This window comes from Marmota flaviventris, chromosome 10 (assembly GCF_047511675.1).
Source record: "Marmota flaviventris isolate mMarFla1 chromosome 10, mMarFla1.hap1, whole genome shotgun sequence".
NCBI lineage: Eukaryota > Metazoa > Chordata > Mammalia > Rodentia > Sciuridae > Marmota > Marmota flaviventris.
Window position 1 is genome coordinate 119,715,356 of NC_092507.1, and position 27,395 is coordinate 119,742,750.

At 54.7% G+C, this 27,395-nt stretch overlaps 1 protein-coding gene across 1 annotated transcript in view; it reads right to left on the bottom strand.

The window, feature by feature from the left end:
• Positions 1-232: 232 nt before the first annotated feature.
• Il6r (interleukin 6 receptor) overlaps positions 233-27,395 on the bottom strand; it is a 44,307-nt gene continuing 17,144 nt past the window's right edge. The window contains exons 2-10 of the mRNA XM_027920814.2: positions 22,802-23,038; positions 20,951-21,074; positions 17,709-17,890; positions 16,985-17,151; positions 16,546-16,687; positions 8,127-8,173; positions 7,009-7,081; positions 4,769-4,862; positions 233-1,877 (exon numbers count right to left, since the gene is read on the bottom strand). Coding sequence (XP_027776615.2) covers positions 1,646-1,877; positions 4,769-4,862; positions 7,009-7,081; positions 8,127-8,173; positions 16,546-16,687; positions 16,985-17,151; positions 17,709-17,890; positions 20,951-21,074; positions 22,802-23,038 — 1,298 coding nt within the window. The 3' untranslated portion in view covers positions 233-1,645. The remainder of the gene's footprint in view (positions 1,878-4,768; positions 4,863-7,008; positions 7,082-8,126; positions 8,174-16,545; positions 16,688-16,984; positions 17,152-17,708; positions 17,891-20,950; positions 21,075-22,801; positions 23,039-27,395) is intronic.

A 27,395-nucleotide genomic window follows, 5' to 3' on the forward strand; every position in this document is an offset into this window, starting at 1 on the left:
GGTAAACTTCTAGAAAAGCCTTGTGGTCTGGTAAATTCAGGGTCTGTGGCTCCACAGCTCGTTTTAATCACCGCTCTCCTCTGTGGTCACCTGTCTGGGTGACACTAACATCACTGAGTTCTCAAAGCCCAGACAGGAAAGTGAGCTGGTGGTTACGGGTGTCACGGCTGGACACCCATCGGCTGCTTCCATGGGAGCTGAGCCGAATCCAGTTCAAGGAACAAAACATAAAGAGGAAGAAACCCAGGTAAGGGATTTTTATTTTTAAAAAAATGAACCTCCCTTCTGAGTCTCAGTGGGGACTTTCTAGGACCCTGCCGGGTACTCGTGGGCGGCATCACAACAGGAAGGGGGACACCCTTTCTTTCCTAACCACCTAGGGGAGGGGCAGGGGGACAGTCACAAGTGACTTTTTCCCCAATTCAGAGAAGAGGCAGAGACTATTTTTACGGTTTGCAAGACAAAAACAAAATACAGAATGAAACCAGAATCTCTTCTCCATAAGGGAAACTTCTTCTCCTCCTCCTTTTTTGAGTGGACTTGCTTTGGTGCTAAACAGAATCATCGTGCCCCGCCCCAAGTTATTTATAAACCGAAATCCAGAGAAGACTGAGGCTCCCAGCACCTCAAGAGAAAAGAGCAGGTTTTCGAAAACACGAAGCACATTCTTGCGGATTCGTTTTTCCTTTCACACGGACACCGTCTACACTGATCACTCAGGTCCGGTCGGCACCACAACCAACCAAGATGAAGTCAACTGGCTTGGCTCCCAGCACTGGCAGGGGGGAGAGGAAACTGGTTTCCAGAGGCTGGGGTCCCCCTCAGCTACAACAGGGGACCTTGAAGACCCTGTCCCTACTCCCCTCCTTCCTCTCTGCTTCTGTCCTCAAGCCCTGAGACCCCAACAGGGGGACAAAGTTGGCGCAGCTGCTTCTGTAGCCAGCAAAAGCCTAGGGTTATCATTCACATTGAGCACAACGCTCGCGAGGAGCTGATTATGATTCCACTTAAACCATCGGTCCTGAGACTTATTCACCACCCCCTGCACACACACTCACACTCACACTCACACACCAGCTGCTTTTCAAGTGTGGGGGGAAGGCAGGAAAGAGCTCCCTCCCCAGCCTCAGTGGTTTGCACAAAGCCATCCTCAGTCCAGGAAACAGAATGGCAAAGGCACTTGGGTTTCCAGAGTCGGAGGGACAAGGTGCGACTGGGCAGGGGCAGGAGCCAGCCACCACGGCAGGCCTCCTGGAAGCCCCTGCCCCTGCCTGAGGGTTCGGCTGGCAGAGATGAGTCCGGATGTGGGGGTGCCCGGCAGCTCCTCCACACCCTGGGTCCCATCGAGTCTTGGCGCGGCTCTCTTCACAGTGTCCTGAGTCGCTGAGACCCCCCCGAAGCAGAGCGCTTGGGAAGAGCGGTTTGAAAGCTCAACCAGCTCTTCCTTCAGAACAGGTGCAGCAAGCCGATTTCCACCAGTCTAGAACCTTCTGCAGGCTCTTCCGTCACCGTGAAGCCAAATGCCCCACGCCCCTGAGATGAGCTGGAATGGCAGTGAGAAGCGTCTTTCCAGAGCCAGCGTGGGCTGCGTCACCCACACGATTCAGCACCTCTGTCACCCCGCTGCCAGGGGCCACCCAGACAGCTATCTGGCGAAGAAGTAGTCTCTGTTGCTGATGTCGTAAGGGCTCCGCGAGTCCCTGGCATCTGGTCGGCTGTGGCTCGAGGTGCTGTCTGAGCCGAGGCTGCTGGGGGACACGGGTGGGGAAAGGAGGGGAGCCAGCACAATGGTGGGCTTGGACTGCCCCAGGGAATACGGCGGGTGCACGCCCGTCTTGCACTCTTTCAGGGCCTGTGGCTTCCACGTCTTCTTGAACCTGCACACAAACACACAAAGACACATCACACCCATGTGACGGTCCCCGGCGATGAACCCAACAGCTGGCGGCCCTGGAGGTCTGGGGCGCCCAGGCTCGGCTCCAAGGCGTGATGATGATTCATCCCATCAGCAGCTGGTCTCAAACCCCAGAGATTCCGCCAGCCTCCGGAGAGCGGCTGAGTTCCCCAAGCATCCCAAGAAGGGAGGTCTCCACGGCTAGGCAAAAGGGGGACTGAGGCAGGCGGGGTTGTCCTGGTGGAGCACCAGCAAGTCCCTGCTAATCCCTCAATTTGTCCTGTCCCACAGGCTATCCATCGTCAGTCCCCAGTCCATTTATTTTTGAAAAGGGAAACATCAAGACATGGTGGATCATGCCCGTGATCCTAATGAATCAAGAGGCCGAGGCAGGAGGACCCCAGGTTCTAGGCCAGTCTGGGCCACTTAACAAGACCCTGTCTCAAAACAAAAAGTAGAAAGAGCTGGGGATGTGGCCCAGTGATAGGGCACCCCCGGAGCTCCATCCCCAGGACTAAAAAACAAAAGAGCAACGTCTTCTTTTAGAGGGAAGGAAAATGGGCCTCCTTCAAATCAAGGCCAGCCCGAAGACCACGTGCAACCACCATTCAGTGGCCCTTGGTGACACTCCTGTCCCTGACATTCCCATTCCCCCCAACTCTCCCTGAGCCTCTGGTCCGTCCCACCCAACCAGCGAGAGTGCCCACCCTCACGCTGTGGGCACACGGGCACAGGTTGACTCATCCGACAGGAAAGTCGGTGCTAAACAGGAAGGAGATAGACATCTATCTCTCTGATCACAGCCTTGCTCACGGGTCTCCACACTGGGCCCAAAGCCAGGCTCAGCAACGGAGAGAAGTCACTTGACAATCAGAGAAAGAGGAGATGGTGACATTGATCTTCAAAGGTGCAGCCCGTCTCCTTCCTGAAGGGGCCCTTCACCCGCGCCCAGGCAGCCGGGCCTCTTCTCCCCCGTCTCCTGACCACCTTGTGGCTGACTTGTCCCCAGAGTGGGGGAAAGATGGCCTCCCTGGGTCCAGCACATATCAGTGGCTCCAGGAGGCACCACGGGGAGGAAGGGAAACCAACGTCAAAAACAAAATTTGGGCATTTTCCTTGGCTTCTTTTTATATCAGCAGGCTATTCCTGTCCTTGTGAGGATAGATAATTGATAGTTGGCTCCAAGTCTGCCTTTGGCTCTGAGCCCACTGACCAAATGGAATAAACAACCTCAGAATGTGACTTAGGGCTTCGCCACTTGGGCCCCACACAGGAAGAACCCAGCGGGGTGCTTATTGAAGTTTTGCTGAGTCCTTGAGTGGAATTCTCCTCCCCTGTGAGAAGAGAGAGGACAGATTCTTTATACTCTGGATTGCAAAATATTCAGACCCTCTGACTAAGGAATTCCTCTTCTGGGAATAACAGAGCTATGGAGAAGCTTATGGCACAAAGATGTCCAGCACAGTGTTGTTTATAAAAGCAGAACAACATCCAACTGCCCAATAATAGGAGACTGGTTTAGTGAACTTGGGTATTAATCCCGGATAGAGGGATCTGCAGCTAATGAAAGTGAGTTTGCAAAGGATTTGTAAATACATGGAAAAAAAATGCTTATATTAGAATGCTAAATTTAAAAGGTAGGAGCAGGGCACAGTGGCACATACCTGTAATCCCAGCAGCTCTGGAGGCTGAGACAGGAGGATTGTGAGTTCAAAGCCAGCCTCAGCAATGGCGAGGCCCTAAGCAACTCAGTGAGAATCTGTCACTAAATAAAATAGGGCTGGGGATGTGGCTCAGTGGTTGAGTTCAATCCCCCTATACCAACCAACCAACCAACCAACAAACAAAAATAACCAGTTCTGTATCTAAAAGAAGTTTTGTTTGTTTCTGGTACTGGGGATTAAACCCAGGGGCATTTGATCACTGAGCCACATCCCCAGCCCTTTTTATTTTTTATTTGGAGACAGGGTCTCACTGAGTTTCTCAGGGCCTTGCTAAGTTGCTGAGGCTGGCTTTGAACTCACGATCCTCCTGCCTCAGCCTCCCAAGCTGCTGGGATTACAGGCGTGGGCCTCCGTGCCCAGCTCAGCGGCTCTGTTGGCAGCTGTGGTCCCCTACCCAGTCTGCCCTCTGCATTAGACAGCCTCCACCCTATCGGCCTCTGTCCTGCAGCGCTGAATCAGGGTAGCCTCCTAGTGGGCGCTCTGTGTGCTGGAGGTGCCTTCATTCGCTGAATGAATGAATAAAATGGATGAGCAAATGCTCCCAGATGGTGTGTGTGTGGAAATGGGATTGAACCCAGGGCACCTGACCTCTGAGCTGTATCCCCAGCCTCTTTTTAATTTTTTTAAAAAAATCATTTCGATCCCAGCCGCTTGGGAGGCTGAGGCAGGAAGATCACAAGTTCAAAGCCAGTCTCAGAAACTGAGCAAGGCCCTAAGCCACTTAGATTTTTTTATGTGGATTCAGGATCTTTCTAAGTCACCATGGCGAGCCTCGAACTCGCAATCCTCCTGCCTCCCCGGGTCTCCTGAGTCACTGGGATCGCAGGGGTGCACCACCACACCCACCAGCCGGAGGCCTCCAAGACCCCAAAGCGCTTCTCACTGCAGGCTCTGTGTGTGCGCGCGTGTGTATGTGCGTGTGCGTGTGTGTGTGCGTGTGTATGTGCGTGTGCGTGTGTGTGTGTGTGCGTGTGCACGTGTGTCTGTCTGTGTGCACACGCTGCTGGGCTAGAACCCAGGGCGCGGTGCTCCCTAGGCCAGGGCTCTACACCAAGCCCCGTCCCCAGCCCCTGTACATTTGGTGGTTCCGGGGTGAAGGGCAGCTACATACGACACACAGGACGTCACAGAGACCCCCCGGCCGTCTCACCTGAGGATGATGCCGACGCACAGCAGCAAGCCGAAGGCCAGGCTTCCCCCAGCTACCAGGAACGTGGGCAGCGGGACGGGCAGAGAATCTTGCCCTGGAGAAGAAGAAAAAGGGTTGGGCTGGGGCGAAGCTCAGGGGGAGAGGCTGCCTCGCACGACAGGCCCTGCTCAGGCCCCAGAGCCACAAAAAAAGGAGGAGACACAGGAGGGACAGGAGGCCACGTGGCCCCGCTCCGCCCAGTGGGCACAGGTCGCCCCCTTCTCGCCCCCCCGGGCTGCAGCCCTGTGCGGCCCAGGCCCTACCTGACCAGTAGGTCTCAGACTAGATGAGGTCACTTCCTTTGAGAAGGGACCCCCACTCAAGCTGAGTGTCCCCCCGGGTACCCCAGTCCCTCCAAGCTGGCTCTCTGGCCAGAGGAGGCCGGGTGCCTCGGCCCGGCTCCCAGCGGCTCCCGTGGCCTGCTCCAAAGCAGCTCTCAAAACGTGTCACTGAATGAAGGAAAGGACAATCAGCTTCATAATAGCTGCCCCAGAAAGACCCTTCCTACGAGTGCCAGAGACCCCGGACCGGCCAGAGGGACACCTAAGCAAAGCCACCACTGTCCCACTGGGAAGGCAGGAGCCCCAGCCGGGTGGACCCAGGACCTAGGCCTCCGATGAATGCTGCCCACTGTTGGTGTTGATGCCACCCAGGGCCAGGCACTGCCCAGCAGCCTGACCAGTGAGCGTTCACGGACCTCAAAGACAGGTCCCTCGGGGCGCACCCCACACCTTGACAGGAAGAGCAGACGCCTGCTGCTCATGATCACTACTTCGTCATCCGTCACCATCCCCCTCCCTCATTCAGTAAAGTCTGGAGGGTCCCGTGGCCAGGCTTGGCCCTAAGTCTCCAGGACACAGAAAGGCATGACGGAGAAGACCCTCCCCCTGGACACTACAGTGTGGTCGAGGGAGGCAGACTAACAGGTCACGTGCAAGGTGACGTTAGCGGTGGCCACGGCGATGATGACAAGCGAACCACAGGCCTGGCACAGTGGCCCACGCCTGGAACCCCAGCGGCTCTCGAGGCCGAGGCAGGAGGATCGTGAGTTCAAAGCCAGCCTCAGCAACTCAGCGAGGCCCTAAGCAACTCAGTGAGACCCTGTCTCTAAATAAACTATGAAAAAGGGGCTGGAGATGGGGAGGTTGCCTTGTGGTTAGTGCCTCTGGGTTCAATCCCCACTACCAAAAAGAAAAAAGAAAAGCAAACCCAGGAAGGGAAGAGAGTCTCCGTGGGAGAGGGGACCTCTGTCATACATGAGGGTCAGGAACGGGCTCTCTGAGAAGGGAGCCTTTGAGCAGAAACCTGGGTGGTAGGAAGGAGCTGGTCAAGTGGAGGGTGGAAGAAGAGCATCCAGACAGAGGAACAAGCAGGTGCAAAGGCCCTGAGGTGGGGAAGCAGAGGGAGAGGGAAGATGGAGGAGCTGAAGTCTGTGCCGTCCCAGCTGGGCAGAGCTCAGCCCTGGGTCCAGTAGCTCCTCCAGGTGCGCTGCGCACACTGGGCCGTCCACCTGGAAGGAGCCAGCCAGGCAGGGACACCGGACCCAGGACCTCCTTGGACAGCCCGGGAGTCATCCAAGGAACTGCCCAGCCTCTGACCCTGGGGCCAGGACCCCGGAGTCCCACACATTTAGTCCAACGCACAGGACCCGCGGCCTTTCTTGTTTCCCAGACCTGAAGGTGTGTGTGGGGGGGGCTGGAAGGCAAGGTTCTCAGGACAAAGACCCGCGCCCCCCCCCCCCGTCTGCATGCCATTTCTGACTCCAGGAACGTGGTGGGTGGCACACGCATTTGTACCCTGGGCCAACTGTGAAATAGTTCACTGCTTCCTCCCTTCTGCGCATGGTCCCCTCACTAAGTTTTAGCTAACCACGTCACACTTGAACGAATCAGGTAATTAAATATTTCTGCCATTTTATCCTCTGCCAAGTATCCAAATAAGAAAAGATTTTATGCAAAGAGTCTCGTGTCCACCAGATCAGAGGAAGACAAAGATAGCCAATCCTGCCGGGAGCCGTAGCACAGGCCTGTAACCCCAGTGACTTGGGAGGCTGAGGTAGGAGGACTGCAAGTTTGGGGCCAGCCTCAGCAAGTTACCAAGATCTCATCTCAAAATAAAAAGGGCTGGAGATGTGACTCAGTGGTAATCCCCAGCACACACACACACACACACACACACACACACTCGTCCCCAGTCCTGACCTGGGAGGCTGGTTGCTTTTTCAGAAATCTTCCTTCGGCCTTCCTCCTGCTCCCCTTCATCAGTAGTAGGCACCTGGGAGAGACATGCCACGTTACAGGTCCATTTCTCTGGATTCCAACATCATCCAGACCCAGTTTGGGCGCCACCTTCTCAAAGACCTCCCTGGGCCACCCGGGCTTCCCTTTCTCTATCTCGTGACCTCCCAGGTCCTGGAGGTGTGTCACCTCCAACTCTTTCACTGTGACACGATTCCTGGTGTCTCCTGTTTCAGGCAGGGATTCCGCTCCCTCTGCCTCGCTCCCCAGAGTGGAAGGCACAGCCCCCTGCGCAGAGGAGACGCTCCATAGACACCCAAATAGCAACCGTCCTTACAGCCTGGTGCCAGGGGTAGGGGCCGCTGCCCACTGGGAAACACCTGGCCTGGAATCCTGGCTGCCACGGTTATATTCCTTAACCCGCCTGGTCTCGGTTCCGCTCCCTTCTAGGGTCACTATGAGAATCCAACACCGTAAGGAAGGTGCGGCTCAGAGTGAAGCAGGACGGGGCCAGGTCTCCAGTCGGCCTCGCTCCCCTGGGACCTGCACTGGGGGAGCCCGGCCCCCAGCTATGGGCTTCCCCTGCAGCGGGTCACAGAGGTGCTCCTGGGCTCCTTCCCTGCGCTGCCCAGATCCAGGAGTGGCTGAGGCCCCCGGCTTAGCGTTTAGGGGATTGGAGGCCCCGGGAGGAGCAGGAGCAGCCGTGAGGCTGAGGGAAATTGGATTACTCTAAGACCTGGTTAAGCAGCTTTGGGGGAAAGCCTCTTCCAGCCAGTTATGACACCAGGAGCCCGAGGGAGGGACGGGATGATCTGAACTGTGTCTCAGGCTAAGCAGCTGGTGGTGCCCAAGAAGCTCAGGGAGAAACAAGTGGCCACTGGACTCAGGCATTTCCTGTGCCGGGCGAGGCTGCCCTGGCCCTTCCAGCCCCAGGACATGGAATCGCTGTCCCTGCACAGAGACTTGGAGAGGGCAGAAACCGGCACAGCAGCACTTCTAGGAAGAGGCAGAGCTGGGCTTCAAATTCCCTCTGCAAACCGCCAGGTGCTGCTGCCCTGACTCTCACAGGAACCCGAGCTCACCTCCACGGAGGGGGACGCAGAGGTCACAGCTGGTACACTCCTGGACTCTGCAGACAGAGGGCAGAGGGAAGGGCTGTCGTTAGTGACTGTGGGCCCTGGAGTGCTGACCGATGGCTCCAGAAGTAGAATAAAGATCATCACAATGTTATTTACAAACATATAACAGGGGCCGGGTGTGGTAGCCCACGCCTGTAATCCCAGCAGCTCAGGAGGCTGAGGCCGGAGGATCTCAAGTTCAAAGCCAGCCTCAGCAACTTAGCGAGGCCCTCAGCAACTCAGTGAGACCCTGTCTCTAAATAAAAACTATAAAAAGGGCTGGGGATGGGGCTCGGCGGTTAAGTGCCCCTGGGTTCAATCCCTGATACAATCAATAAATAAGTAGAAGAGCATAACAGGACCTGGGTTGCAGTTCAGAGGCAGAGAGCTTATCTAGCACGCACAAGGCCCGGGGTTCAATCCCAACCACCAACAGCAAAACAAACAAATAAAGGAGCCTGATACGGGAAGTAACCGAATATCCAGCCCTAAGGGACAAGCTGTACAATTATGATAGAGACACATAATGTCATAACCTGTACATAATGCCTACACGTGTCAAAATGTTACACTGTACCCCATCCATAGATCCAACTCTTCTGTCGATTTCAATGATGAATAAAATAAGGAGCTGGGTACAAAGCCAAACTCCTACACTCTCAGTAACTTGGGAAGGATCAGATGTCGGAGGCCAGCCTCTGCAACTTAGTGAGAGCTTGTCTCAAAATAAAAAATAAAAAGGGGTGGGGATGTGGTTCAGTGGTAGAGCAGCCCTGGGTTCACTCCCCAGTACAGCAAAAAATAAAATAAGGGAAGAGGATGTGGTCAGCACTTTCCTAGTGTGTGCAAGGCCCTGTGTGTTTGATTCCCCAGCACCCCAAGAATATAAAAATAAAGATAAGGAGGCTGAGGCAGGGGGATGGCAAGTTCAAAGCCAGCCTCAGCAACTTAGCAAGGCTCTAAGCAACTCAGGGAGACCCCATCTCCAAATAGAATATTAAAAAGAAGTGCCGCGGACGTGACTTAGCGGTTAAGCACCCCTGGTTTCAATGCACTAAAAATTGAAACATGATAAATAAAACTTCAAAATATATATTTTATAAAAAATGTTGATGATATGACATAATGTATGAAAAAATGCAAGACAAGAAAAAAGTCCTATAGTTGGATCAAAACTTGTTTTGTTGTTATTGTTCTTAGAGATACTAGGAAATGAGCCCAGGGTGCTTTACCAATGAGCTACACCTCCAGCCCTTTAAAAAAAAAAAAAAAAATATATATATATATATTTTTTTTTTTTTTTTAATTGTAGGTGGACACCATGCCTTTATTTTATTTTTATGTGGTGCGGAGGATTAAACCCAGTGCCTCCCGCGTGCTACCGGAGTGCTCTACCACTGAGTCACAACCCCACCCCATCCTGTTCTTTTTTGAGATAGGATCTTGCTAAGTTGCTGAGGCTGGCCTCAAACTTGAGATCCTCCTGCCTCAGCCTCCCCAGGTGCTGGGATTACAGGCATGCACCACCTCGCCCAGCTCTGAAAGTCTCTAAAGAAACACATTTATATTATCATCTACTGTACATCACACTAAATATGACCTATATTCATACACAGAAAGAATGGTCCACATCAGCAGACATAAGCACTATTAGCATTTGAACTTCCTTCCACGCACCTTTTTTCAATAAAAGAGAATCACATGATCAGTGGGTCTTGTTGGCCTGCGTGGACAAGCCCGGCTGGCGGGAGGCAGGAGGTGGACAGGTCCCCCTCCCAAGGCCACCCGCCCCTGGGAACTGTGTTTCTGGAGAAATCACTAATCAAAGTCAGACCCGGACAGGAGGCCAGGCCCGGCGGCAGCGGGCCCCGGGGACCAGGCGCTGGACCTCGGCCAGCCCAGGGTGGGACGCTTTGGATTTCAAAGTATTTTCTTGTCAGCCGTCATTTTTCCATGGAGTGATCAGAGCACCAGAGAAATGGTGCACACCAGGAAGACAGCCCCCTGACCCAGGGGTAGACAAGAGGGGGCCAGCCAGGACGGGAGGAGAAGGTGACCCTGTTTCTGCTCCAGAGAGACTTCCCAGCGTGACTGTGACATCGCATCATAAATAAAGGTCATTTCTGGTCAGGGCAGCGGCTGCATCCAGCAAGACCCCGTCTCAAAACGAGAAGGGCTGGGGCGCAGCTCGGCGGGAGCACCCTTGGGGTCAACCCCCAGGACCAGAAAGACAGGTGGTGGCTTCTGTCTGCCCCGTATTCATAGTTCCAAGTTTTCTATATTTTATATTCAAAACAAAATGAATTCATGAATAAAATGAACGAGTGGACGAATGGCCTTATTCCAGTGAGATTATCTGGGTGGTCAGCAAGGCTGTCCCAGAGGCCTCTACACCAAGCTCAGGGGAGAGCCACAGGAGCCACGGGTGGTGTCTGGGAGGTGACAGTCTTGTGACTTCGAAACGGCATGGAGGACGCACAGTGCTTGAACACAAAAGCAGGAGACGGGTTTGGAGGGTCAACGGTCAGGTTCTGCTGAGGTGGGACAGCAGCTGACCCAGGTAGGTGGTCTGGCTCCCAGCTCTGGAGCTGGGTGGGTCGCGGTGTCCATCCCCAGACAGGAAGGCCCAGAGGTTTGGGAGCCACCGTGACGCCTTTGGCTTGGGTGGAGCCAAGTACCTGTCGCAGAGAGAGGCCCGCACAGGTGTCTGGGCCAGCTGATTCCGGCGTTTGTTATGCGCTGACCACGAGTCCTGCTCTGTGCCCGCTGCTTCCCCATCATGGAGGCCTCCCAACCCCACAAGGGAGGCACTGGGTGGGGGGTGTCTTGAGGCAAGCCTCACCACCCCCACTTGACAGATGAGCGACCCGGGGCTTGGTTAGGGACTTCCCCCAGGTCGGGCTGGTCCTAGGAGCAGGGTCAGCAGCTGGACCCAAGTCTGTCTCCCTGCAGACCAGTGCTCTGCCCCAGGTAGGCAGGGTGGTGGGTCAGCACGCCCAGCAGGACGGGCAGGAGACAGGACCAAGCACCAGGCACAGTGACACCGGCCTGTGACCACAGCCACTGGGGAGGCTGAGGAGGAAGAGTCGAGTTTGAGGCTAGTGTGACGATTTAATAAGACCCTGTCTCAAAATAGAGTTTTCCAGAAAGGGCTGGGCTGCCGTACAGCTCCCTGGGTTTGACCCCCAGTACGAGAGAGAGAGAGAGAGAGAGAGAGAGAGAGAGAGAGAGAGAGACACACACACACACACACACACACACACACACACACACACACGGAGGGAGGGAGGGGGAGGGAGAGAGAGAGAGAGGGAGAGGGAGGGAAGGAGGGAGGGAAGGAGGGGACATGGAAGGAAAGAGCCCAGATGGAGGAGTGGGGGGAGCCGCATCAGTGAACAGGACAAGATCTCTGCAGAAATGTGTGACCAAGCCCTCTTGATTGGCAGCCTGTCCCACCTGGTGCTGAGGAGAGGAACAAATGAGGTCCCCTGAATGGGATGGCCCAGGTGGGGAGAAGGTCCCACAGCTGCAGGTCCAAGCCAGGGGACCCAACGGCCTGCAGCTCCCTGGCCTGGCCTCAGGCCACCCATACGGGTGACAAAGGCAAAACCCAACCTTCTCTATGGGGTGTGGCCCCGTTCTTGGGGACTGGGAGGGACAGAGTTAAAGGGATTTTCCAAACAGAAAAAAGAAGACCCACCCTCCTCCGCCTGACAGAGTTTCCCTAGTTGAACAGGGTCCTGGGGACCCAGACTGGACGTCCCTGACGTCAGGGAGAGGAGAGGGTGAAGCTGGGCGGACTCCCACTTGGGAGGGAGCTGCCCGGTCACAGGTGGTCTCTGCTCCCCGGGGTCAAGGGCCCCAAGAGCGTCTCCAAGAGCCACTACTGCAGGGGCTGACAGCAGTGTCCTGACCTTGATGGCCAAAGCAAGGGCCCTAAGACAGGGTGACGGTACCTGTCCCATGGGGGGAGGGGGGCATGTACACGTGCACAGGCGCATGCGCGCGTGCACATACACACACACACACACACACACACACACGAGGCCCACTCGTCCCCACAAACACACCTTGGTGCAGACGCTGCACCTTGGTGTCCCCAGCACCTGTGAAGTCCAGGCCCTGCGCCCCTCCTCCACCTCGGGCTCCTACACAGCCTCCCCCAGGGCGAGGCCAAGGCCGGCCTCTCCTCCTCCACGCAGACCCTCCGGCCAGCATCCTTTTTGTCTGGGCTTTCGGTGTTGAAGGTCCTTGGTATCAGGAAGCCGGGTGATAGAGTCCCTGGAGCACTGACATGTCCCTAACAGTCACACCGCGCCACAGCAGGAGAACTCCCAACCTCCTTCTCACTTTCCCCAACCTGCCCCCATTCCTATCCTACGTCCCCCTGGTCTCATCCACTGTCCGTGGAGAGGGCGCTGCAGGTCTCTCTCCTGCATAAATTCATCGCGGGGGTGGGGGGGGTGGGGGGGGATGCGGGGGGGGGGGTGAGGATGCCATCCACCCGCAGGACAGGAGCTCAACTCTCCAGCTGCTCAGGAGGAGGAACCAGATTCTCTGAGCTCGTGGGGTCACTCCAGCACATGAGCTAAGGCTGGAAAGTCCAAGACAGTCCCCAGAGCTGCCCAGATGGCCCCTGCTAGAGCGTCTTCCACAGAAGAGAGGATGCCAACAATTTGAAGAGATACGTCCACAAATGAGACCAGATTCAGGGGCAGGTGGCGAGCCAGGTGAGAAACTCCAAACCACCCCATGCAGCCGCCTGGCAAGAGGAGTGCAAGCAGACCGTAGTCTTCTGAGAACTCCAGAAGAATTCAGAGAGCAGGCTGGGCTCAGAGGAGCCCAGGGGACAGAGCAAGGCCAGCGCTGGCCCACATATGAAGACCTTCTAAATTGGGAGTGACGGCGCACACTTATGATCTCAGAGACTTGGGAGGCTGAGGAAGGAGGATTGCGAGTTCAAGGCCAGCCTCAGCAATTTAGCAAGCAACTCAGTGAGACCCTGTCTCTAAATAAAACACAAAATAGGGCTGGGGACGTGGCTCAGTGGTGAAGTGCCCCTGGGTTCAATTCTTGGTACCAAAAATGAAAACTAAGTGGGCTCCTGTAATCACAGCTACTGGAGAGGCTGAGGCAGGAAGATCGCTTAAGCCCAGGAATCTGAGACTCTGTCTCAAAAAGAGAGATAAAGAAAGGAAGGGAGAGGGGAGGGGAGGGCCCAAAGGCAAAGAAGATAACTAGTGTCAGGGGAGGGGTGGGTTAGTGCACTCCACAGTGAATATGAAAGGGAGCAGCCCAGACAGAAGTTCCTCAAAAAATTAAAAATAGAATTGCCACGTGACACAGAAATTCCACTTCTGGGTGTCGACTCAAAAGAACCGAAAGCAGGAACTCCAACAGCTCTGTACGGCCTTGTCCACGGCAGCGTCATTCACAAAGCCAAGACAGAAGAGCCCAAGTGTCCCAGGACAGGGGAACGAGGACACCAGAGACGTGATTCTGCACAACAGCCCACCACCGCCTTCCAGAGGAGATTCTGACCCAGGCTGCCACGTGAGTGGGCCCTGAAGACAAGTCACAGGCAGCGAAATGAGCTGGGCACCAAAGGACACGTCCCGTGTGGCTCCACCTGTTTGAAGCACCCTGTCTCAAAACAAAAGGAATGATCTGGAGTCGTCACAGTCAGGGACAGAGAGCAGAGTGTCAGGGGCTGCCAGGGGCTGGGGCAGGGATGGGAGAATGGGGAATTATCCTGTGGAGGGACAGAGTTCCGGTTTTGCAAGATAAGAACGTTCTGGAGGTGCACGGCGGTGATGCTGGCACCACACTGCGCCTGAACTTAAAGCCACAAAGATGCACACTTGAAACCGTCACAGTAGCAGACTTCATGTCGGGCACACTTTACCACCATCAATCAATAGCTATTAAATCAGGACTTTTTTCTTTTCTTTCTTTTTTAAAGACAGTAGTGGGAATTGACTCCTTGGGTGCTCTACCACTGAGCTACATACATCCCCAGCCCTTTTTATTTTAAGATAGGGTCTCAATAGATTGCTGAAGGCCTTCCTAACTTTCCCAGAATGGCCTTGGATTTATGATCCTCCTGCCTCAGGCTCCAGAGTTGCTGGGATCACCGGCATGCCTGTGGTGCCTGTCTGGCCTTATTCTTTTAATTGCTAAGTAATTTAGAATGACTAATTGAGTGGGCGTGGTGCAGGCCTGTAATCCCAGCAAGTTAGGAGGCTGAGGCAGGAGGATCCCAAGTTCAAGTCCAGCCCCAGCAATTTAGCAAGACCCTGTCTCAAAAATTTAAAAAAAAGGCTGGGGATGTGGCTCAGTGGTTAAGCACCCCTGGGTCTCCAGTACCAACAAAGAGAAAAAGAATGAATGACTAATTTGATTTGACTGTGCTGCAGGGTTAGAAACAAATCGAGCCTGGAAGGTGTTCCACAAGAAGAATGCTGGGGGCGGGGGGGGGGGGGGGGGTGGCGAGCTCTTTATCTCTGGAAGCTTCAAAGAGAGGCCAGCTGACCAGGGTGTGGTCAGGGAGACACCTGCATTCTAGGTTTGCTAGATAAAGTCTCCAGTGGTTTTATCAGGGGGAAAAGTCACTCATCTGAGCTTGTCCTTTAGAGTTAAGGAGGGGGAAAGGAAAGAAGTAAAAAAAAAAGAGTTACGGGGCACCAGCAGAAGACCTAGAAACAGAGTCAAGCGGCTTCCTCCAGAAAGCAGGACCAGCAACGGTGGGCACGGGCCTCTGCTGGGTATTCTGGGGGTCTGGCTGCTGTTGTTGTTTTGGTCCTGGGGACTGAAACCAGGCACTGTCCACTGAGTGACATCTCCAGTCTTTTTTTTTTTTTAATTTTTTATTTTGAGACAGGGCCTCACTAAGTTGCTGAGGCTGGCCTCAAACTTGCAGACCTCCTGCCTCAACTTCTCAAGCCTTCTGTATTAATTTGATACAAATTTTTGATTTTTTCTTTTTATAAAAACCTCCAAACTGGGCACAGTAGTACATGCCTTTAATCCTAGCAACTCAGGAAGTGGTTAAGCACCCCCGGCGTTCAACCCCCAGTCCCAACACAAACAAAACACCTCCCGTGGGGATCAAAAAAAAAAATTAATCATGCAGTTAGCAAACGGTACATTTTCAAAAAATGTTGATAACATACTGGGTACAGTGGCCCACGTCTATAATCCCAGCAGCTCAGGAGGCTGAGGCAGGAGGATTGCAAGTTCAAGGCCAGCCTCAGCAACTTAGCAAGGCCCTAAGCAACTCAGGGAGACCCTGTCTCTAAATAAAATATAAAAAGGGCTGGGGATGTGGCTCAGTGGTTAAGCGCCCCTGAGTTCAATCCCCAGTAACAAAGAGGGAAAAGAAAAAAAAAAAAAACTGGAAAAACAAAACATTTGAAGCTAGGCAGGAAATCTGTTTATAAGACTTCAAATTCAGAGACAGAAAGTAGAATGGTGGGAGGGTATTACTGGGGATGACCCCAGGAGCACTCTACCAGGGAGCTACATCCCCAGCCCTTTTCTTTGTTTTTTGGGTTTTTTTGTTGGTTGGTTGGTTGGTTGGTCCTGGGGATTAAACTCAGGAGCACTCGACCACCGAGCCACGTCCCCAGGACCACTGATCCTCCTGCCTCAGCCTCCCAAGCCTCTGAGATTACGGTGGGCGCCAGCGCACCTGGCCCCAGCCCCTTTTATTTTTTTACTTTGAGACAAGGCCTTGCTGAGTTGCTCAGAGCCTTGCTAAATGGCTCACTCAAACTTGCAGTCCTCCTGCCTCAGCCCTCCCGAGTCACCGGGATCACAGGTGTTACACACCATCTGGCACAATATTTTATATATATAATAATACATATATACATATAATATGTAAATTCACTCACATAAATGTAATTTTTAAAAACTAAAATATGCCCACTGGTTTTTGCTAAGGGAAGATACTGTTAATAGTTATTCTCTTCGTATTTTTCTAGAATTTCTTATCTTATCACTAACGTGTCAATTTCAATAATCCACCCCAAAGCAATGATGATTACTTTTATCACCTTTTTAAAAATAAAAAGCATTAGTAACTGCGGTGGAGTCAACATGTGTACGACCCTTTGAGCTCCTCTCGGCCGCTCTGGGAGTCCCTGTCCCCAGCCTGGGCGGCCTCGGGGGAAGGGGTGGGGAAGACCAGGGCCCGGCCAGTCCCGCCCCCAGCCACGGGCGGGTCCACCCTGGCCCTTGCAGACCTCATGGCAAGACCAGCAGATAAATGGTTGCTGTTTCGGGCACCAGCTTTGGGGTGACCTGCCTTAGAGCACCACATTGCTGATCCACTAACAGAAGCAAACCCCCCCCCCGCCTTCCCTCCACGCCCGCGAGGTACCTGTCCACGGAACCCCTGTGACCTCGGGGCTCCACTCACTCCAGGAGCCGAGTCCAAACTCCTCCTGGGCCCGAAGCTGCACCATGTGCCTCGAGCCGCGCCAGGCGTCGTGGATGATGCAGTGATACTGGGAATTCTTGACCTAAGGGCGGGAGGCACAGCGACTGCGGATCCTGACGGCCCTCCCTGATGTGCCCAGAGCCCGAATCCCGGCCACCCTGTGTACCCTTCTTGCCAACCAGCTGCAAAGGGACACCCAGCGTCATGACTCCCACTTCCTAAATGAGACGGCCGAGACTCGTAGGTGGGAAGACCCGTCCAGGCCGTACGGGGAGCTGCCAAGCAGGCCCTGGAAGGTCACTCCTTCTCCTTCACGTCCTTTTCAGGACCCTCAAGTGTCTGTAGCGCTTTCCTGTTTCGAAACAGTGGATGAACTCACCATCCACGTGGTGAAGGCCTTTGAGTGCTCGGCCCGGTACCGGAGTTCGAACTGCAGTCTGTAGAAGTCGGAGTTCCAGGAGAGGGGGTCTTCCCAGGTGACATTGAGCCAGCGGGGGTTTTCGGCCACAGCAGTGACCATGATGTTGGTGGGCGGGTCAGGCCGCACTGTGAGAGGGGACGTGGCTTCTGTGGGGTGGCAGGAGCCCTGCCCCAGACCAGGCCACCCCATGCCCATCTTTTTATTTATTTGCCCTCCTCCCCCATACTAGGGATCAAACCCAGAGCCTCGCACGCACTAGGCAAGCGCTCTGCCACTAAGCCACGCGCTCAGCCCCACACACGCATCTTGAAAGGACCCTCATCCGTCAATGCCCAAAAGGGCTCCAGCTAGCCAAACCCCTCAACCGCTCCTTCCCTGCCCCTCCAAGGAATGGATGAGAAATATTAAGTCAAGGGCCAGGCAGAGCGGTGCAAGCCTGTAATCCCAGTGACATGGGAGGCTGAAGCAGGAGGATCAAAATTTGGAGGCCAGCCTTAGCCATTTAGTGAGGCCTGAAGCAACTTGGCTGGTCCCTGTCTCAAAATTTTAAAAAAGGTCTGGGGTTGTGGCTCAGTGATTAAGCATCCCTAGGTTCAAAAAGCACCAAAAAGAAAAAGAAATATTATGTCAAAAGAGAAAAAAAAAAATACTTGTGGGGCTGGGGAGAGGAGAGCTCACTTACGGATTCCATATCCCTCAAATGCCTCCGGGTCGCTGGACCTGCTCCCGGCACTGCTGGCGGCGCACAAGGACACTATGTGGAAGGACTTGTCCCCCTCTGGAATCTCCAGCTGGCAGGAGAACTTCTGCGAGTCCTGAGAATACTGGCACGGCACCCGGAAGTCTTCCGCTGGGACTTTCTTGCTGTTGGTCACAAAACAAAGGGGGGGGGGTGCTGCTACCGTTTCTGTGCTTCCTCTAGAGGGGAAGAAGGACCGGGCCGGGTCAGACACTCAGGCTCTGAGTCGGATCCCAGGGCTTGGATCCCAGCTCCGGGTCATCTGCTCTCGTCAGCTTTCGTGACTCCGAGTGAGTCCTGCAACCAGCCTCGAGGTTCTGTGCTGTCATTTGAAAATGGGACTATTCACAGCCCCACCTCACAGGGACAATGGACTAACGTGGCTAGGACACCTGGCTCGGCCCCTGGCACGGCGGGAGGTGCTGGAGGAGGGACTCAGCTGTCACTGAGGCATCAGGGGCCCCAAGCGCTGGCGCTGGGGCAGGATCCGTGCTCCTGGCCCCACGGGGGACTCAGACTCGCAGAGGCAGAGAGGCCGAGCCTCTGACCTGGTGTCAGGGCAATGACAAAAATGATCTGCCCTCGAGGACGAGGACGAAGCACCCGGGGGAGATGCTGGGTGTCGCAGAAGCATTTTGTAGGAAGGTGGCGGGTTCCTGGCAGGTGAGTCAGCAAGGGAGCCTCGCCCCTGTACCCCCGGGCGGGCATGTTAGGCCGTGGCGGCCGCTTGCCCTGCTGCGGGGGACAAATCACCAGCCTCTAACGTGGGCTCCTGGGCTCGGGAAGAGTCTAGCAGGGGGGACAAACTGCTTCTGGGAGCCTGGCCCCGGGGAGTGACGGCCACCCTTGCTCTGTGTCCCTTGCACCTCTCAGGCTTCGGTCCCGCCCACCCCAGGAGGCAGGGCCCGTCTGGTGCCCCGCGGACGCCCATCCTGCCTCCCCCAGCCCAGGCAGGAGCCCCACTCTCAGGCACTGCTGGGTGACAGGCTGGGCGGGTGCCGGGGAGGATGTGAAAGTGTCACGCCCAAAACAGAAAGCCAAACACACCAGAACGCTGTCCTGGGCCCCAGAGTCTCCGGCCCCCGTGGGGCCTCCGTGGGCCCCGGTCCCTGGTGCTCTGGCAGCCTCTATCCCCACTGCCCTCTCCCAGAGCTTCTCAGCAGACGTCCAAGACCACTGGAGGAGGAGGACGTGGAGCTAGACACCTGGTCCTCTCCCACCTTATTGTCAACAGAGTATTCGAGATGAAGTGTCCCGTGTGAATCAGTCAGTGCCGGGGCACGCGCCTGTAAGCCCAGACTCAGGAGGCTGAGGCAGGAGGATGGGGAGTTCAAAGCCTCACTCAGCAAAACGGAGGCCCGGAGGAACTTAGTGAGGCCCTGTCTCAAAATAAAACATAAAAAGGGCTGGGGGTGAGGCTCAGTGGTTAAGCGCCCCTGGGTTCAATCTCTGCTACCAAAACCCAGTTCTCTGACACTGGTCTGGAGCCGCCAGGCAGTGGGCAGAACGTGCTGTCTGTGGAGAAACTAATGTCCCAGAGCAGCTGTATCTCTTGCAGGGGGTGATCTGCACGTGGAGTCGGGAACACAGATACACCGTCAGGCCTTCCAGCAACTCTCTGGAGACAAGTGGCAGCCAAGCCACCACCGTGTGGAGGTCATTGTTCTGAGTTTTTGGCAGAGGAGTCCTCTGTCGGCAGGGAGTGTGTTCCAAGAACCCAAGCAAGTGCCCAAAGCCCCAGACGGCGCCAAACCCTGTACCTGCCACGCTCCGCCCGCATGCCCCCAGCACTGCCACAGAGTCCTCTGTCCCTTCCTGTCCTAGGGCTCCTGCTGAGTAAGACAAGGGTTAGCCGAACACAGACACCCATCAGGGAGGCGGCCCGGGGATCAGGGCGAGGTTATGATGCAGGCCGACTGCTGGGCTGAAACGCAGGATCCACGCCCGGGCAGGATGGCACATGCTTCCATCAGGCTACTCTGAGTGGCTTGATTTAAAACCTATGCACGGCTGATTTCTAGAATTTTCTACCTGGTATTTTCAGGCCACAGCTGACCAAGGGTAGTTGAAACCTTGGGAAGGAGAAGTGGGACTGCTGTGCTCTCACCGCCGGCAGCTCAGACCCGACGCCAAACGTCTAGACGGAGGAGCCCTGGGTCTGAGGACAGACCAGGCAACACTGGAGTGGGGATCTGTGCTCGGCGCCTGTCCAGTCCTCCGCTTCTCTGGCTGGGCCCATCCCACGGGTCCCACGCCCACGCTTTATGCCACCTTGAAGTGGCAGGCATGACTTCTGCCCCACTAGTCCCAGTTCCGATTCTCCATCCATGACCACTTCCTGTCACCTGTCTCCATATAGAAAGAGCCTGACACACTCTCGGGGCCAGACACGGGTAAGAACTGGCTGGCTTTCCCTCTCCCATTCGCATCTTCTTCAGAGCAACACCCCAAATCAGGCACCCGGAATGGAAATCAGGCACCTGGAGCTGAAATCAGGCACCGGGAATTGGGTTCCCAGCAGAGCCACTTTCTAGCTAAAAGACCTCTCTGAACCTCAGTTTCTTCTTCTGTTTTGTTGTTAGTTGGTTGGTTGGTTTGGGGTTTTTATTTTGGTGCTGGGGATTGAACCCAGAGCCTCACACGTGCGCACTCCTGCCACAGGCCCCGCCCCTAGTCCCAGGAATTACTTTTTTGGTAGGAGAGATACTTGGGGTTTGAACTCAGGGGCACCCGACCACTGAGCCACATCCCCAGCCCTATTTTGTAATTTATTTAAAGACAGGGTCTCACTGAGGTGCTTAGTGCCTTGTCATTGCTGAGGCTGGCTGTGAACTCTTGATCCTCCTGCCTCAGCCTCCCGAGCCACTGGGATTACAGACATGTGCCACCGCACCTGGCTCCGGGAATTACTTTTTACTGATAAAATTTTGCAATCCCTCAGCTGGGCACAGTGGTGCAGGTTTGTAATCCCAGAGACTCAGGAGGCTGAGGAAAGAGGATCACAAGTTCAAGGCCAGCCTCAGCAATTTAGCAAGAGCCCTGTCTCAAAGTAAAAGTTTTGTTTGTTTGTTTGTTTTTAATTTATTTATTAGAATCGGCCAGTTCTGCCTTCCTGTGCGAGCTCACCTCGGCTTGGGGACCCGGGTGAGAAGGAGCACACACCCAGCCCAGCCCAGGCTACTTACAGCTTCTTCACCAGCAGCACAGCCCTGGTGGTGGGGGACGGGGGGTCCCGAGGACTCCACTCGCAGACCACGCTGCTGAGGAGGCTCCTTCGTAAGCAGAAAAGCCGGGGCTTCTCGGGAGGAACTGGAAGGAGAGAACAGCAGGCTGAGGAGCCGCAGGGCTTCCCCTGAGACGCCTGACCTCACAGGTGTGCACAGCCTCCCTGCTGAGGGGATTGGCCACTCTGCAGCTAAAACTCAGACTCACACAGATATTCTAATGGATGACAGCCTCAACGCTGCAATCCTCCTGCCTCAGCCTCCCAAACCACTGGGATTCCAGGTGTGCACCACCCTGCCTAGCTGAGGCTATAAAATTAAAATATGAAAGTCCTGTTTGTCAAACTGGATAAAGGATCCTAGGCAAGGGAAGGGAGACGCCACCTTTGAACCTTCTGTCCAAATTAAAAAAAAAAAAAAAAAATAGGGATTTTGGAATCACGAAGACCTGGTTGTGGGTAAGTCCCGGCCTCTCTTCAGTTTCCTTACCTGTAAGATGACCTGATGATAATAATAATGGTGATAAATGCCGCCCTCCTTCCCAGGGTTGGTGGGAGGACTACTTGAGAAACAAGGAAGGCCCTAGCACAGGGCCCTAGCACAGGGCACTGGCTGGGTGAAGTCTTCATCTGGATGTGAAAAGGAGGTTTTGGGTTTTGCTTTCTTGGTGCTGGGGATTGAACCCAAAGGCGCTTACCCACGGAGCCACACCCCCAGCCTTTTACTTTATTTAGAGACAGGGTCTGGCTAAGTTGCTTTAAGGTATCACTAAGTTGCTGAGGCTGACTTTGACCTCGTGATCCTCCTGCCTCAGCCTCCAGAGCAGCTTGGGTTACAGGCAGCACCACCGCGCCCAGCGGAAGGAGCTAATTCTAAAAGTCAGGAGAGCGGCTTTGTGAGAGCAGTCAGCGTCTGCGGGAGTGTTCTTGCTTCATCTTTTTCTTTCTTTTTTCTTTTGGTGCTGGGATTGAACCCGGCACTCTGCCCCGAGATACATCCCCTACTCTTTTTGTGATCTATTTGGAGACGGGGTTTCCATAGTTGCCCAGGCTGGCCTCCAACTTGCTGTCCTCCCGAGTTACCTTACAGGTGTCGGCCACAACCCAACACTCCATTTCACCTTTGAAACACTCTAAGGTCAGAAAATTTACTTGATTTTGCCAGAGAAATCTGAGGAGCCGAAGTCAAGCTGTGTGTGAAGGAGGAAGACTCGAATCCAGGCTGTCTGGCTCTGGGCCCCACGCTGTCAAGAGTCCACTGGCAGGACAGACAGACAGTGCTCTCCACCAGCCAGATGCCCCCTCAGCGGGAACTTCCTCCAGTGGCACCGAGAGACATCAGGGAGCCCTTCCCTGCTAAGAGCCACAGCCAAGTAGTATGATGCATGGCATTTTTGGTTGAAAGGTGCCACCAGCTAGCCATTGAGATGATAGGATTATGTTAAGATCTGCGTTCATATGGATATTGGACCCCTGCTGTCCACCTCGGCCTGCTGCGGGACTCCTGGAGAGTTCCCATTGGTTGGGGAGGTGCAGTAGGAGGGAGTTCCAGAGGAGGGACTTCCTGTGGGGGTCCGGGAGAACGCCGCGAGGGTCCGTCGGCAATCTTCCCGGGAGCGTACAGGGCATTGGCGGCAGTTTCAAAAATAAAGTTTGTTCCTGCTTGAGTGGCTCGTGATTTTTGTGCCCAGCCAGACTGCGGCACTTCCCCAAAATTCTTGGGCCAAGGAAATAACAGGAGTTTAAAGGACCAAGCAAGGAGTCTTCCTAGAAGGCACAGAGCCTGGCTATCAAGAGCCCCGAGGACACTCACCGTCCACCAGCAACTGCACGGTCCCAGCCGGGTGGCCGTCCAGGGAGCACGAGTAGTTCCCAGAGTCGTCGAAGCGCACCGACCTCAGAAGCAGCCTCCTTCCTACACTGGCCCAGCTCCTGTGCTGTGAGCCAGTGAGCACCCACTGGACGGTGGCGTTGGCCCCCAGGTCCTCCCCGGGGCAGGTCAGGGTGACGCTGGCCCCTGGCAGGCTCCTCAGCACGTCACCGGCCGTCTCTGGGGGAGGGAGAACACTCAGTGAGCCACAGCACCCTGAAACGGGACTGCTTCGTGGCAGTAGAGAAGCCACAGAGGCTTCAGTACTGACCAACTCTGGAATCTGTCACCGTCCAGGACACCTCTGCCCGGATAAGGACACTGGCCACCCCCCGGCTGCCAGAGTGAGCCTTCTCAAGCCACAATCTAGCCATCCCACTCCCCTGGTAAAACAAACACACAAACAAACACAACACAACACAACACCACACAGCACAGCCCTTCAAGGGGCCAGGGGTGGTGGCCCACTCCTGTCATCCCAGGGGCTCAGGAGGCTGAGGCAGGAGGATCACGAGTTCAAAGCCAGCCTCAGCAACCTAACGAGGCCCTGAGCAACTCAGCGAGACCCTGTCTCTAAAGAAAATATTAAAAGGGCTGGGGATGTGGCTCAGTGGTTAAGCTCCCCTGGGTCCACTCCCTCATACCAAAAAAAAAAAGATGGAGAAGGAGGAGAAAGAAAGAAAAAAGGAGACCCTTCAAGGGCTACACTGTCCCCAAGACAGTGCTCTTTTCACACTGGCTCCTCCCCTGCCCCATCCCCATGACAAAGTCCCCTATTTCTGATCTCAGCATTAAGTACCCCTTACCCCAAAGCCTCTCCACCACGTCACCTATCCCAACTGCCGTGCAACTACCCATTCCCAGTCTGTCTCCCCCAAGACTCCAAGCACCACAAGATGAGGCCCCTGTTGTGTTGTGTTGTTTGTTTGTGAAGGTCCTGACCCCGGGAGGCACGCTCTACCGCGTAGCTACACCCCCAGCCCTTTTTACTTTTTATTTTGAGACAGAGTCTTGCTAAGTTACTAAGGCTGGCCTCGAACTTGCAATCTACCTCCCTCAGCCTCAGGGATTTTAGGCGCGGGCCACCGAGCCTGGTGGGCGCTCTGTTATGGTGCAGCTCTGGGAACACTGCCTGCACACACAGAGCCCTTGAGTGAATGGATGAATACACCTAGGGACGAACGGCACCAGCGGGGCTCCCAGCACACACAGGTCTGAAGGAAGTCTCAAGATCACAGGGTCTTCAGGGCCTACTTTATAAATGGTAACTGAGGCCCCGAAGAATCAGGAGACTCGCCCGAGATCACCCGTAAGATAGAGGCACACCCAGGATGTGAACCAGGGGTCTGACGGTGTGTCCCACACTTCCTCTGGTCCCCGACACCTCTCTACTAAACATGTGTGGTGATGCCGCTTTTATTCTAGGGGTCCAAGAAAAAGTTATTGGAAAGTCAAAAAGACAAAGTACATCACCCACCCCTTGAAAAATATTGTGTGTGCGACTACTCAAGAGAAAGGGGATTAAAGGTTAGCGGAACAAATACTTTTTTTCTAGTCCAGCTTTAGGACAGGTTATAGATTCACAGAATCTAAGATAAAAATTATCCCAGCCACCTTGCACTCAGTTATTAACCAATCAGTTAAATCAATCCGACCAGCTGAGGAAATGGGGCGGGGACACAGCCGGTTCTCCTATGAAGCCCACCTGATCCTTAAACCAAGGGTAGAACTACGTGTTAGCAAGCAGCGGCAATAAATCTGACCAGGGATGTCAGAAAGGCCAAACACCTGATGTCACCTCCCTGCCCATGCTCCTGGGTCTGGGGACAAGCACAAGTGTCTCTTTGATCTGTGAAAACCTTTTTGCTGGGGAAGAGTTCGTCATCTCCTGCGTGGAGCCTGTCCTTCCTCCCAGCCCACCAGAGATGGCCCCCAGGAAAGAGGGCATAAGGACCCGTGACTCCCAGGGGGCTTCTAGCCCCAGGCCAAGGAGTCTGGCTGTCCCTATAAGACGCAGGCCATAGTCCAGGGACTAGGGACACAGGCATCCAGAGGCAGAGACAGCTTCTGCCTGGCGTCGGGCCCTGCCTAGCTGCACAAACGCCTTTCAACTTTCCTCTCAATTCACCACTTGGAGCCAAAGTCCTCCGCCCTGGCACCCTCTTCTCTGAGGCTGGCAGGGAAAGGACAGATGGACAGCCAGGACAGGTGGCAGCCACTCACCCAAGGTTTTATCTCCCTACCACAAGAGCCCTGGCTGCTGGAAGAGAGAGCTAAGTGAACGTCACGGTGTAGCCGAGCAAGTTTGGGCGGGTTCCTGCGACCCCCTCTGGACTCCTCTTGCTCCACAGTGGGCAAGGGAGGCCCCCTCTCTCCGTCCTACATGCAACCAACATCCAGGAGCCCCCCCGGAAGCCAGGCGTCAGCGAAGAGGACATGATTGGGTACCTTGCCCTTAGAGGATCCAATGGGAGCCTGAGGAAGGTGACAGCTTGCCACGTCCGGTCACATACAGATTTCTATCTGTGACTGAATGAGGTTTAGAAGACCCACTGACCCTCCCTATCACTACCCATCTTTTCACTTCCCTGTTTTCCATCAGATAAAGCAGCCGTAAGGATGAAACCTATCATGGACATCAAGTTCCTGCACAGATTATGCAGTCGAAGAAGCACCTCAAACTCGATGTGTTCATGATGGACGGAGACGCTATCAAAAAGGATGGTTTGCCGGGGGGTGGCCCCACTGCAAGGCTAGCAACAGCCCTCCATCAGCTGGAAAGTGGATATCCGCAGTCACAGACAGCCTAGGAGCGCCAACACACAATGAGCACCGTTTGTATACAGTTTGCCTAAAAGTCCAAGGAAGGAGTCACGCACAGCCTGACTGGTGCACATCTGTAATCCCAGCAGCTCAGGAGGCTGAGGCAGGAGGATCTCGAGTTCAAAGCCAGCCTCAGGAACTTAGCGAGACCCTGCCTCCAAACACAATATTTTTTAAAAAGCTGGGGATGTGGCTCCAGGGTTCAGCACTCCTGGGTTCCATCCCCAGGACCAAAAAAAAGAAAAAGAACCATGGATAGCTCATCCTTTCACGGACACTTTTCTCAGGGCGCTGCTCTGAATCACAGAAGGATCTTCAGCCAACCTCACACTGGGGAATACAGTGATGGGCCCAGGACTTTTTTTTTTTTTTTTTTTGGTACCAGGGATTGAACCCAGGGGTGCTTAACCACTGAGCCACATCCCCACCCTTTTTATATTTTATTTAGAGACAGGGTCTCGCTGAGTTGCTGAGGCTGGCTTTGAACTCTTGATCCTCCTGCCTCAGCCTCCCGAGCCGCTGGGATTCCAGGCGTGGGCCACTGTGCGGGTCAGACCCTTGGACGGTACCCCGAGACGTCACAGCGGGCACAGGTGTTTCTGGTGGTGCCAGGGTGACGTTGGTGTGAGGCCCTACCGGGGTCCATCCTATCCCGCCTTGCCTAGGGGCTGGGAGCTCAGGATGGCAGCCTCCCTGGCACCCCCAGGCCCGGCTTCCACCCCGGCACCGGGGGTAAAAGTGGGTCCAGCCCGTTCAGGAAGCTGCGAGGCAGCGGGAGGGGGGCACAGAAGGAACCTGTCCCACCTTCGCCTGTGGCCGGAGGATGCGTCCCACCGGCAGCTGGTGCCCTGTGCGCCTCGGGCGGGCGAGGCAGGGGTCAGCAAGGAGCCACCTGATGCTGGTGCACATACGCGCCGCCTCCCACGAGAGGCCCCAGGTGGGGAAGGTGCACCTCCCGGCCACCACCGTCCTGCCAGAACCTGTGGGCAGCATCATGTTTACAGACAGTCAGCCCGAGGGAGATCAAGCCAGAGATGACTGACCAGTACCCGGTGACTGACCACCATATTCAAGCTCACGAAGCATGGACTCTGGGCCCCAGGACCAGCGGCTCATCCTGCTTCATCACCCTCAAGTAGCCAGTTGAGCCTGTGTGTGTGTGTGTGTGTGTGTGTGTGTGACATACAATTATGTACAGTAAATGATACTTAATAATGATAATTAATGTTAGGTGTGGTGATGCCTGCCTCTAATCCCAGCTTCAGGAGGCTGAGGCAGGAGGATAGCAATTGGAGGCCAGTGGATAGCCACTGGAGGCCAGCAACCCAGTGAGACCCTGACTTAAAAAACAAACAAACAAACAACAACAACAACAAAACTAAGGGCTGAGAATGTAACTCAATAGTAAAACACCCCTGGGGGGCTGGGGTTGTGGCTCAGTGGTCATGCGCTTGCCTAGCATGTGTGAGACACTGGGTTCGATCCTCAGCACTGCATATAAATAAATGAATAAAATCAAGGTCCATCAACATCTAAAAAAAACCCTGGGCTTAATCTCCAGTATCACAAAACATAAATAAATAAATAAGCAAACAAACAACTGTGTCTCTGGTTTACGTATTTACTAAACGATACATTTTTCTAGTTATTGTAGAGTGTACTCCTACTGCAGAGCAACAGTGTGACCCCCACGCAGCCTCTCAGTCTGTTTACT